This window comes from Ornithodoros turicata, chromosome 2 (genome assembly GCF_037126465.1).
Source record: "Ornithodoros turicata isolate Travis chromosome 2, ASM3712646v1, whole genome shotgun sequence".
Taxonomy (NCBI): Eukaryota; Metazoa; Arthropoda; class Arachnida; order Ixodida; family Argasidae; genus Ornithodoros; species Ornithodoros turicata.
The window spans coordinates 47223117-47234627 of NC_088202.1; the positions used below are offsets into that span (position 1 = coordinate 47223117).

Genomic DNA, 11511 nt, shown 5'->3' on the forward strand with positions numbered 1-11511 from the left:
AAAAACCTATAAAATTAAGCTATGCCCTTTCCATTTGTAGTGTCCGTATCCTATGACACAATGAATAGTGTGATAGTTTTTCACTATGTCTTGGGAAACCTCAGGTACATTTTGAGACTTGGATAAATGAGCTACGTTTTATATGTGTGATCTGTGCTGCTAATGAATTCGACGTCGACACAGCTATTTCGTATCCATATTCTGAGAACATTGGACGGATGTTACCTCTGCAAACTTGGGAAAAGGGCACCTTACCAATTCTGGGGGGATGTTGTTAATTTTATTTTATGTAGCATCTCCAACGTTCCTGTGAAATTCATATCCGTATTCGGTACTGCTGTTTCGTACCCACATTCTCACAATGTTGGATGTGTGGCCCCACATGAGAAGAAAAACACTATAGCAAGGCTGGAACAACTTTACAGATGTTATGTAGACCACACAACATTTATCCGACAGTGACCCAGTCCTGTAAACGCCACGTCGGTACGGCTATTTCGTATCAATATTCTGACATCGTTTGCCCGGTAGCGACTGCCTGCCCCACATTGGAAAAAGGGGCACCGTACCAATGTCGGAACAACGTTACAAATTTGATATAGACCTCTCAAGGTTTGTCTGACATTGTTCCAATGCTGTGAACCCCACGTCGGTATAGCTATATCGTATCTATATTCTGGGAACGTTGGACCCGTGGGAACTGCCACACATTGGAAAAAGCTCTGTACGAATGGCGGAACAACGTTACAAATTTGATGTAGACATCTCAACGTTTGTCCGACATTGTTGCAATGCTGTGAACACCACGTTGGTACAGCTATTTCGTTCCGTATCATGACAACGTTGGGCGGGTGGCGACTTCCGCGCATTGGAAAAAAGGTACCGTACCAATGCCGGAACAACTCTACACATTTGGTGTAGACCCCTCATAGTTTCTTCGTAATTGTTCTAGTGCTGGGAATTTCATGTTGAGATAACCTCATGACATGCGTATTCCAGCAACATTTGCGAAGTTTATACCCCTGTCACACGGGCATTTTCGATCCTGCTCGACCGAACCTGCTTGAACCCAATGCAGATCGGATGGTGCTACACGGCCGCTTCCAAGCAGGATCGAACTTTGATCCTGCTTGACTCAAGACAGTTCCCATAACAGGATTGAGAATTTCAAGACGGCTCGACGGCCGCCATTTGCATCCTCGACCCCGGTGAACTGTCATAACTTAAGACGGACATGCGCGCGAAGCTACAAATGATGCTTACATCGGTATACGATAAATTACCACTAATATCGCTGTTATATAGGAAACGCGAAATTAATGAGTCCCGTTTATTCATTTGCACAAGTCAACCATTCAATGAGCATTGAAAGTGGCCGTGTAGCAGCGTCAAAACTCGAGCGTGCTGGGGAAGTTCAATGCAGATCGGATTCGAGAAGGATCGAAATGCCCATGTGACAGGGGTATTATATTCGTAATCAAACGTTGCACAAATATTGCTGCAACGGCTCTAAATTGGCGTTGGCATTCTAATACGGATGCAACGTCGCAACGACATTGCCAACATTGGCCAACGTATCAAACGATGCACCAGCGTTATTCCTACACTTTGTGTTGCTTTGGATATCATTGTCGAAATTTTTCGTGTCTCCGGTGCTAGCGGATCGGAGCGGAACAAATACTGTACCGTACCTAGCATAACCCTGTACATTTGTAGTCACATAATGTAGACAAGATTTCGTCAGAGATAGTGAAAACAGAGAAAGGTTGTAAACTGAACGCAAATGAGCGCATGAGCCTGTTACAAATCTCCATCCTCCTTGTATTCTTTTCCCCTGAGTTTTCGGTCCCAGTAGCAAGCAGTGACTGTAACATATACCGGTATCAGCGCACACATCCGCTTAAAGTTTTTATCACAGCTCGAATTACGCGTAATGTCTAGCGACTGGCATCCCGTGTTGTGGAGGCCCTAGCAATAGCGCATTCATTCACTTGCTTAAGGCCTCTTGAAGATGCAAACGTTCGGTTGGGTACTTGTCTTCGTTGCAGCGTCGCTGCTAACGGTATGTGTGTGAAATTTTGTGCATGACCATTAGTGATTGATCACTACAACCATGATTACGATATGTAGAAAGAATTACAGTTTTGATATCTATTTAATCAACTTTCATGCCTCAACACAGGTTTATAGCGCAGAGGCTGGATGTCCGGATGGCACTTCCGGGCAGAACTGCGAAAGTTGCTCAGGATTCGTTTGTGACAACGGTAAGTGCATTCCTGAAGAGTGGAAATGTGACGGCGACGCTGATTGCTCTGATGGCGGAGATGAACGTAAGGATTGTCCCGTACCTGACTGCAATGAGGAAACGTTTTTGTGCAAGCCATTGAACAGATGTTTGCCCAAACGTTACGCTTGCGATATGAACGCTGACTGTCCCGACGGGTCCGACGAAGCCGACTGCGAAACTCGTCCTTGCGACGGCTTCAAATGCAACAACTTCAAGTGCATTAACGGCGACTTTAAATGTGACGGCGATGACGACTGCAAAGACGGTTCAGACGAAGAGAATTGCCCTGTTCCGGAATGTGATGACCCAAAGTTGCTCTGCGAACCCATGAAGAAGTGTCTTCGGGAAGCGGATATCTGCGATAAACGCAGCGACTGCCCAGATGGCTCAGATGAACAAAATTGCGAGGAATACGACTGTGGAGAGTGGAGATTCAAGTGCGCTAACAACAAGTGCATCAATAAAGACTACAAGTGTGATGGAGACGATGACTGTACTGACGGGTCTGACGAAGCCGACTGCACTCTGCCCGAGTGCGAAGACAGCCGTCAACTCTGTGCACCTAGGTTTAGGTGTCTTGACGCAACGGATATCTGCGATACAATTAAGAACTGTCCGGACGGGTCTGACGAGCTAAACTGTGAAGAGTACGAATGCGGCGAAGAAAGGTTCAAATGTGCTAACCACAAGTGCATTAAGAAAGCGTTCAAATGCGATGGAGACGATGATTGCGGCGATGACTCTGATGAAGAAGGCTGTCCCGTGCCCGAATGTACCGAAGGTCAATTCCTATGTCTACCAAGAAAGAAATGTTTGGCAAGGTCCGACGTGTGTGACCTCGACGTAGATTGTCCAGACGGTTCCGACGAACATGACTGCGAAAACTACGAATGCGAGGGCTACAAGTGCAAGAACAACAAGTGCGTGAACAGCGCGTACGTCTGCGACGGGGATGATGACTGCGGCGACAACTCTGATGAAACAAACTGCACACATTAAGGTAATAACAAGCTGATTTCTACTGTAATTTCCAATGTTCTGTTTGTGAATTGGTTTTGCCGCATCCATATGTTAGACCAAGTGTTGTTGTCATAACTGAACTGTACTTTCTGTCTTACAGAAACATCAGTTTCCCGCAGGACTTTATATGGCTCATTAGCGAACACGCTATCGCTGGGACCTTATGTACCCAAATAACCCCATGCTCTGCTGAATAAATATTAAAAACAGGATACGTGCGTTTATGTGACCCTGCATTCCAACGTTTACAGCAAGGGGTGCAATAGAAATTTGGCACCGTGGCTGTACTGAAACTCATTCGGCTGTTACACTACGGCAGGTGTTTCGGCTAGAGCTCTGCACGGGCCGACTTTTCCAGGAGCGACACGGCGCGAGCCTTCCTCTTCCTCATCGTCTGGCACAGCAGAGCGCGGTGGCTCAGTGAGAGGCTTGTCGAAAAACTCATTCACCCAATCCCTCTCTCTCTCTCCAGGCTTTGCCAACCTGATTGGGAAATATGTGAGGAGCCAGGAGCAATGTGAAGTGGTTTGGACAAGGTTCTAGAGGGTCGAATCATATGCGTATCGCAGACTCAGACCACGACGAAATCACGCATGATCGCGATAACCCACAATAACCGCCATCACGATCACCAAAGGTATGAGTGTGGCTGTGATTGCAATCGTTATTGAAGTGCCCTTGCGCTGATCGCGGCGCGTTGAAATAACATCACGAAAACCTGCGGTAATCGCGATCGCACTCACGGCAGTAATCTGTATATCGTGATTCCTGTATTGCGATCACGATGCCGCACCTCTGCAGGCACTCATGGGAATTATAATGTGATTGCGATCAGGCTGTTTTCCTTGTGCGCAATTATTGCGTGATCGCGCTCATCACCGCGATCATGTTGTTCTGCAAAAGCGCAAGGTATACGGCAGCGCGCACTTTCTGGGCGCGTTCGCAACGCCGTGTTTTTTTGTTTGTGAGGAGAACAAAAAAAAAGAGGACCCCCCCCCCCCTCAAAAAAAAAAAAAAACTTGTCTTGCGCTCTATTCGCAAGTTCGCTATTCACTATGCACACGTTCGCTATTCAGAAGTCGAATGTTCACATGTTCACGCAATGCGGTGTGTTCCGTCCCATTCTGATTAGTTTATGGTTGCTGCTCTTGTTTCACTGCTGTCTACCCTCAACATGCCCCTGCCCATAAAATTCAAATATAACATGCGAAATTTGCATAACGCTTGTCTTTGGATGCTTTCTTACCTATTTCTATTACGCGATTCTTAGGATATCCCTCGAAACTTTCATCTTGAGTGTCAGCTGGGTAGACTTCCCGGAGGGGGCATGGAGCACCCTGGGAAAGTTCCGGGGGGGCTCAGGCCCCCAAGCCCCCTCGCAGTCGGCGCCTATGGTGTGCGGCTCGTCAACGCGATCAGACATGTTCTTCGCTACAGCAGCGGCGCAACACATGTTGCATGCACAACCAGTGCCCAAACGACACACGCCCGGGCTCGAACAGCTTTTTATTGCCACTGCAGTATTTGATTTGCCTATTTTTGGCCCAAAAGCACAATCACAAGAGGAAATTCGCGCCTTCCCTGCCTTTGCTGTGTGCAAGGTGCTATGTGCCAACAGCGCAACTACATGGTGATCGCGAGAGTGCGATAATTCCTAGATATCACACGAACGGCCTTTACCTGATATCGTGATCGCATCCATGTAATCACCCTCATGGTGATCGCAGCATGCGCGATCAACTCATTCGTTCGACGTTGTGAATGCGATAAACAGTGGCGCGAGGATAAGTGCGATCCAGTATCGCGCTCGTGGTGCACAGCGATCACGCGCCATATCAGCTTGAGCGTGAGCGTGGGTTGGCTTCAGCCTCACGCTCGCCTTATCAGATGATCGTGATCGTGAGTTCTTTCGGGCCGAAATGCCGAGCTCTGAATTCGCAGTGTCCTCTGCTTGTTTCTGCAAATATATGCACATGAATGACGCAAGCACGTGATGGCATGAACTAATAGTCCTCCATTGTGGGGAATTAGCTGCGTGGCCAGGCCAAGCCAGACTCTCCGAAAAATAACGCTCAACAAGAGGCCCGGCTCGGCCCGAGGCCATGTAGGGCTATAATCTCGGCTACTAGGATGATGAGGAAGGGTCCCGCGTTTGTCGCCAAACCATGGGGTCTCTGTCATACCATGGTGGTGGCGGTGGCTAACTTTAAACCCAGTGTTGATCGTTGCTGCACACATGATCCTCCTTGCTGAGAGCCTTTCCTTACTGTAATGCTCGCAGAATAAAGCTCAGTAGTCAACGACAAGAACGATTTTTTTTTTTTTGCCTGGCAACTCTTCTTCCTTGGATAAATTTACACGTGTAAAAATCAGAGCCTGGACCGTAAAAACTGGAAACAGGTACACACCTACAAACGTGCCTACACATAACTAGTACTGTAGGGAACTACAAATATAAAGAAATTAAATTTGAGCATGAGCTCGAAAGTCCGTATTCACCAGCTGACTTGAACCATTGGTTTAGTGACCTCTGGTTTAAATCGATCACGTGATTTCTTCGGCTATGAAGAGCGATTGACCAAAGGTTGACCACAACGCATGCGCACTATTGACATTGTCATGAGCTGGTTGAGGGAGGGAGAAAGTAGCAGAGGACAGGACTGCGAAGGGGAAGGCTCCCGTTCTTTTTTTTTTTTTTTTAATTATGAGCTTGTTAGCCGAAGAAAAGTTCAGGAGGCGCTCACGCTGCTGCAGGTGGTTTAGGATCAGGGTGTCGGTAATCGGCGGTTATGCACACCTCTGCTGTTGTTAATGAAAAGCTCTTCGACATATGGTTGATATGGTCGCTAAAAAGTGTACATAGAGAGCGTTTGCCATGTTATTTGAAAGGCAGCAGTACGTATCCTCGCGCATGTGAACGTTGTGCTTTTGTCGGTGTCGTCGATGGTGGCGGCGTTTATAATACCTTCATCCGCATCGACCATCGCTTTTTTATCGTCTGTTGTGCGAACTGTGCGGCGAACTGCAACGATCAAGCTAGCCTCTCGATTGATGGGGCATTCCAGCAGCGTCTTTTATACGCTTTCGACACTGATGTCATGTTCACAACGTGTGTGCAACTGCTTGAGCACTGTAGGCTATGTAAACAAAAAGAACATTCATGCAAGGGTGGCAGTATCACGCAGGTGACTCCCACATGAACTTTTATGGCATTATAGTTTTAAGAAGTCGGCGTGGTACTTTCAGCGTGTCACAAATATGCAACGCGTCGAGCATCTCTGCGCTGGCTGTGTTCTTTGCGAAAGGTTCCCGTATTCCTGCGGTTCATACGGAAAAGTTATGAGTGTGCTGCCTGCCTTGTTTACGTCCTCGTCCTCCGTCTGTCTCTCCGTCTCTTTCTCTCTCTCTCTGTGTGTGTGTGCGCGCGCGTGCGTGTGCGTGTATTTTTCTCTGTTTGTTTAGTGTTTTTTTCGTCGTGTTACCTAGGGGGTCCCTGCTTGTGAGCGTGGAGGTTGACAGTGTCGTGACCCCGTGTCAGTGCTGTGCTGTGCTTACCTCTGCTCACCACTTTTTATTTCTGCATTTCAGCATATAAGATTGTACAAATCATTAAGCACTAAATTGATTGTTTTGTTCAGCCAGCAAAGATTCAGCATTAGTTTGTGAATGTCTCTTGATCTGCTGAAATTTCGCAAAATGGGAACATGCCTAATATATATATTTGTCCTTACTTGTTATCTGCTATGATGCACTTGACATCACAGACGTTATAATTGCTAAAATAAACGGCCACACTTTAATGCCACTACCATAGATTGAGGAGTTACCGGTCAAAAAGAACCCGTTACAAGTTAGTTACATTCTGCACACGGTAACTTAATTTAATAACGAAGCTCTTGAGCCTGAAATGTAACTCGTAGTTACTGAGTTACCTAAAAAAAATAACGAATTACTTCCAAGTTACTTCGGACACAAAATAGCATTACGCAGGTGCAGTACGCGTGAGCAGTTGAGTTAGACCTGTGGGAACAGAACCGAGGTTCACACTCTCGGGGCGTCGGCCCGTCCGTTCAGCGAGCAGAGAAGACGCAGCACAGCCAAATAACCAAGGAACAAAAGGTTTATTACCAACAGTGTAGCATAGGCTACGAGAGACAGGGAATGGACAACCGTCGATCTCAGAGAACAGGAAAGAAGTGTTTAATGGCGTGGCAGGAGCTGAGCCCAGCGCATGCTCCCGCGCTTCCTCGTTATCGACTTCCTTGGCCACAGGTTCCCCCCTCAGTGACGAGGCCGGGAAGATGGTCACGGAACGTTGAAGCGTACCCGGCGGCGCCCGGATGCGGCGGAAAGAGTAGTAGTTTGGGTAGCGGTGGTGCTGGCAGGAGGGGCTGTAGGGGCAATGTGCGCCGGCTTAACCCGGTCCAAAGACAGTGTGTCCCGTTTGCCGTTGCGGTCGATGGAAATAGTCTTCGAAGTGCGTGATAGAACAGGGAAAGGGCCGTCGTAGTGTGGCTCCAGAGGTCTGCGGACGGCGTCACGCCGGACATAAACGTCGTACAGGTGCCAAGGCCGGGTGGCATATACTGTGGTCGGGGGGAGGGACATCGTGGCAGTGAAGGGCGCAAGGCCCGCATAGCATGTCTCAGGCGGTCGACGAAGAGCTGAGGATCAAGGTCTGAAGAGTGTGACGGGGATGCGACCAGCTCACCGGGCAGACGCAGCGGTGTTCCGTATACCATCTCTGCCGGGGAGCAACCCATATCGTCCTTAAAAACCGTACGGAGGCCGAGGAGGACAAGGGGTAACCGTTCAAACCACAGAGGAGGGGTGCCAGTGGCCATGAGCGCCGACTTCAGCGAGCGATGGAATCTTTCCACCATGCCATTGGAAGAAGGGTGGTAGGCCGTTGTTGTGTGATGAATGGTACCAAGGGAACGCAACAGGCTGGTGAAAAGAGAGCTGCAAAACTGCCCGCCGCGATCCGTTGTGACACTAAGTGGCGCGCCGAAGCGGGAAACCCAGGCGTCTAGGAAGGCTGCGGCGACGGAGTGCGCAGTGGCATCTAGCATGGGAGTCGCCTCGGGCCAACGGGTGAAGCGATCAATCATGGTTAGCAGGTATCGGTGGCCTTGGGAGGAGGGCAGGGGACCAACGATGTCGACGTGGATCCGAGCAAAACGTGCTTCAGGCAATGGGAAAACGGCCAATGGGGTGAAAGTGTGACGTGTCACCTTGACGCGCTGGCATTGGTGGCAAGTCCTACACCAAGTTGAAATGTCCTTGTTCATCGCAGGCCAAACGTAGCGGTGGGAGATGAGGGCGCGTGTGGCACGTGTACCGGGATGGGAGATGCTGTGGAGCGAATCAAACACGGCCTTGCGAAGAGAGTGAGGTACAAGGGGCCGCTGGCGGTTCGCGGATATGTCGCAGACGATGTGGGTATTGCTGGAGGGCAACTGGACCTTGGAGAGCTTGAGACTTCCGGGGGAATCAAGTAGATGCTGAAAGTCAGGGTCGGTTCGTTGTGCCTCCGCAATTTCCTCAGAGGACACGGTTGCTAAGTCGAAGGCGGCAACCGAACGGGAGAGGGCGTCGGCTGCACAGTTGTCAGGTCCCTTCACATGCTGGACGTCCGCAGTGAATTCCAGCAGATACGCCATGTGACGAACCTCCCGCGGACTGTGACTTGGGTTGGTGGAAGGGGAACGTAGCGCGTAGACGAGTGGTCTATGATCGGTGAGGAGGGTGAAGTCTCGTCCTTCAACGAAGTATCGAAATTGGCGGACGGCAAGGTAAGCCGCCAGCAACTCCCGACCAAAGGTGCTGTATCTCTGCTGGGCAGGGGTTAGGGCACGGCTGAAAAAAGAGAGGGGCTCCCAGCGGCCATCGACGTACTGTTGTAAAACAGCTCCCACAGCAGTACCGGAGGCGTCCACGAGGACCGAGGTGGGAGCGTTTGGCTTGGGGTGTACCAACATGGCGGCCTGGCTAAGCGTCTGACGCGCGGTGTGGAACGCTTTTAACGCGTCAGGTGTCCATTGCAGCGGTGCGTTGCCACGAGCACTTGTGAGGAGGGCATGGAGAGGCTGTAGCATGCCGGCGCAGCGCGGGATGAATCTGCGATAGAAGTTAATGAGGCCAAGAAACTCCCGCAGTCTGCGCTGCGTGGTAGGCTGCGGAAAGTCAAGCAGGGCCTGAACCTTCTTTTGAAGAGGGAAGATGCCGTTACGGTCAATGTGATGCCCGAGGAAATCGACTGCAGGCACCGCAAACTCACTCTTCTGGCTGTTGATAACGATGCCGAAGTCTTGGAGGCGTGTGAAGAGCGCCCGCAGATGTTTCATGTGCTCCTCCTCGGAGCTACTTGCTACCAGGATGTCGTCCAGGTATACAAAACAGAACGACAAACCCCGGGTCACCTCATCCATGAAACGCTGGAACGTTTGCGCAGCATTCCTCAACCAAACGGCATGCGGATGTATTCGTAGAGACCGAACGGCGTTACTATGGCGGTCTTCGGAATGTCAGCGGGTTCTACCGGAATCTGGTGGTAGGCTTTGACTAGGTCAACTTTGGAGAAGACGCAAGTTCCATGCAGGTTTGCCGCGAAGTCTTGAATGTGTGGCACGGGATACCGGTCCGGAACGGTAGCACGGTTTAGGGCCCTGTAGTCCCCACACGGTCTCCAGTCGTTGGGTGCTGCCTTCGGCACCATGTGTAACGCTGATGACCAAGGACTAGAGGAGGGTCGAATGACGCCCAACTCCAACATATGCCGGAACTCGTTCTGCGCAATGCGGAGCCTTTCAGGTGGCAGGCGACGGGGGCGAGTGTGGACCGGCGGACCTTTCGTGATGATGTGGTGGGTGACGTGGTGCTTCACGGGCGGAAACGTTGAGACAGGGTGCGTTATCGGGGGGAATTCCTGCAAGAGCTTCTCCCACTTGTTCACCGAAGCAGGTAAGGTGGTGAGGTTAAGTGAGGGCTCGCTGGACGCTGTGCCCCGGACGGAGAGATGGGTCATCGTGTCGAGTAGTCGTTTCGTTCGCACATCGACAGCCAGGCCGAAGTTGCTGAGAAAGTCGGCTCCGATAATTGCATGTTGAAGATCCGCGATGACAAAAATCCAACGAAAAGCTCTACGCAGCCCGAGGTTTAGGGTGACTGAGCGAGTGCCATAGTATGAAATGACAGATTTATTGACAGCCTGAAGCGCCCCTAAGGACGGATGGCGCTTCTCTTCCGGAGTAGCTGGAAGAACGCTCACAGCGGCTCCTGTATCCACAAGGAACCTCACACCCGTGGACCGGTCGGCAATGAAAAAGAGGCTGTGACGGTCGTGGGGGGGGCTTCCAGCGCTTGCCGTCATCAGCGCTGGGCGTGGGCGTTTCCCGGCAGATCTTCGTACGTGCACGGCTTCGTGCAGCGAGTCGACTGGCTTCCGAAACGTCTGTGGTACCAGCATACCCCGGGGACCTGCGCAGGTGAGGGGGAACGGCGACGACCAGGAGATCGGCTACCGCTGTTGTACCGAGCGCGGGCAGGGCGGGTGGTTAGATCTTGCAGCATCTGATGAAGTCGCGCGACATCCGCGCGTAGATCCGCCACGTCCTTGGAAATGGCTAAAATGGGGTCAGGAAGAGGAGCCACCGCACGTCAATGATGTTGTCTGCCATCCGGGCTAGAGCGTCGAGCGAAGAACCCTCGGCGGAGGCGAGGATCATCTGGACACTGCTGGGTAGGCGGTTGAGGAAGAGTTCCCGGAGAAATGTTTCGTCGAACGAAGCAGCCTTATCACCCAGAAGCTGCTGCATTCTCCTCAGGAGCTGTGTTGGCTTGCGGTCACCAATATCTTCCGCCGAAAGAAGTTGCTGCAGGCGTCGTCGCTCAGACTCCGACGTTCGGTTAATGAGCGCCATTTTGAGTTTGTCGTAGGGGTTTTCTTCGGGGCGCTGTAAGATGATATCCCGGACTTCTATTGCGGTCGGAGGCGGTAAGGCCAACAGGACGTAGTTGAACTTTGCCCCTTGAGACGTAATGCGATGAGTGGCGAACTGTGCTTCCACCTGAGCAAACCATACCAGGGGGTCCGCGGGCCAGAACTCGGGCAGGCGGATGTTGACCGATGCAATCTCTTGCGGTTGTGCTCCGCCGCCGTGTGTACCGCCGTTGCCGGAATCAGTCGGTGTGGTCATGGCCAT

The 11511-nt window shown here is 50.9% G+C and overlaps 2 protein-coding genes across 2 annotated transcripts; one reads left to right on the forward strand and one right to left on the reverse strand.

The window, feature by feature from the left end:
- Positions 1 to 1957: 1957 nt before the first annotated feature.
- Positions 1958 to 3519, forward strand: LOC135385379 (very low-density lipoprotein receptor-like). Its single transcript, XM_064614666.1, has 3 exons — positions 1958 to 2062; positions 2183 to 3287; positions 3408 to 3519. The coding sequence occupies exons 1-2, from the start codon at positions 2012 to 2014 to the stop codon at positions 3284 to 3286; spliced, it is 1155 nt and encodes a 384-aa protein (XP_064470736.1). The 5' UTR covers positions 1958 to 2011; the 3' UTR covers position 3287; positions 3408 to 3519.
- A 7413-nt stretch (positions 3520 to 10932) lies between these two features.
- On the reverse strand, positions 10933 to 11511 carry LOC135384596 (uncharacterized). Its single transcript, XM_064613794.1, has one exon. It carries the CDS (start codon positions 11509 to 11511, stop codon positions 10933 to 10935), a length of 579 nt encoding a protein of 192 aa, XP_064469864.1.

Coding starts and splice junctions, on each gene's coding strand:
- LOC135384596 (XM_064613794.1), bottom strand. CDS start 11,511: ATGGCCATGACCACACCGACTGATTCCGGCAACGGCGGTACACACGGC.
- LOC135385379 (XM_064614666.1), top strand. CDS start 2,012: ATGCAAACGTTCGGTTGGGTACTTGTCTTCGTTGCAGCGTCGCTGCTA. Junction 2,063..2,182: donor TTGCAGCGTCGCTGCTAACG/GTATGTGTGTGA, acceptor GCCTCAACACAG/GTTTATAGCGCAGAGGCTGG.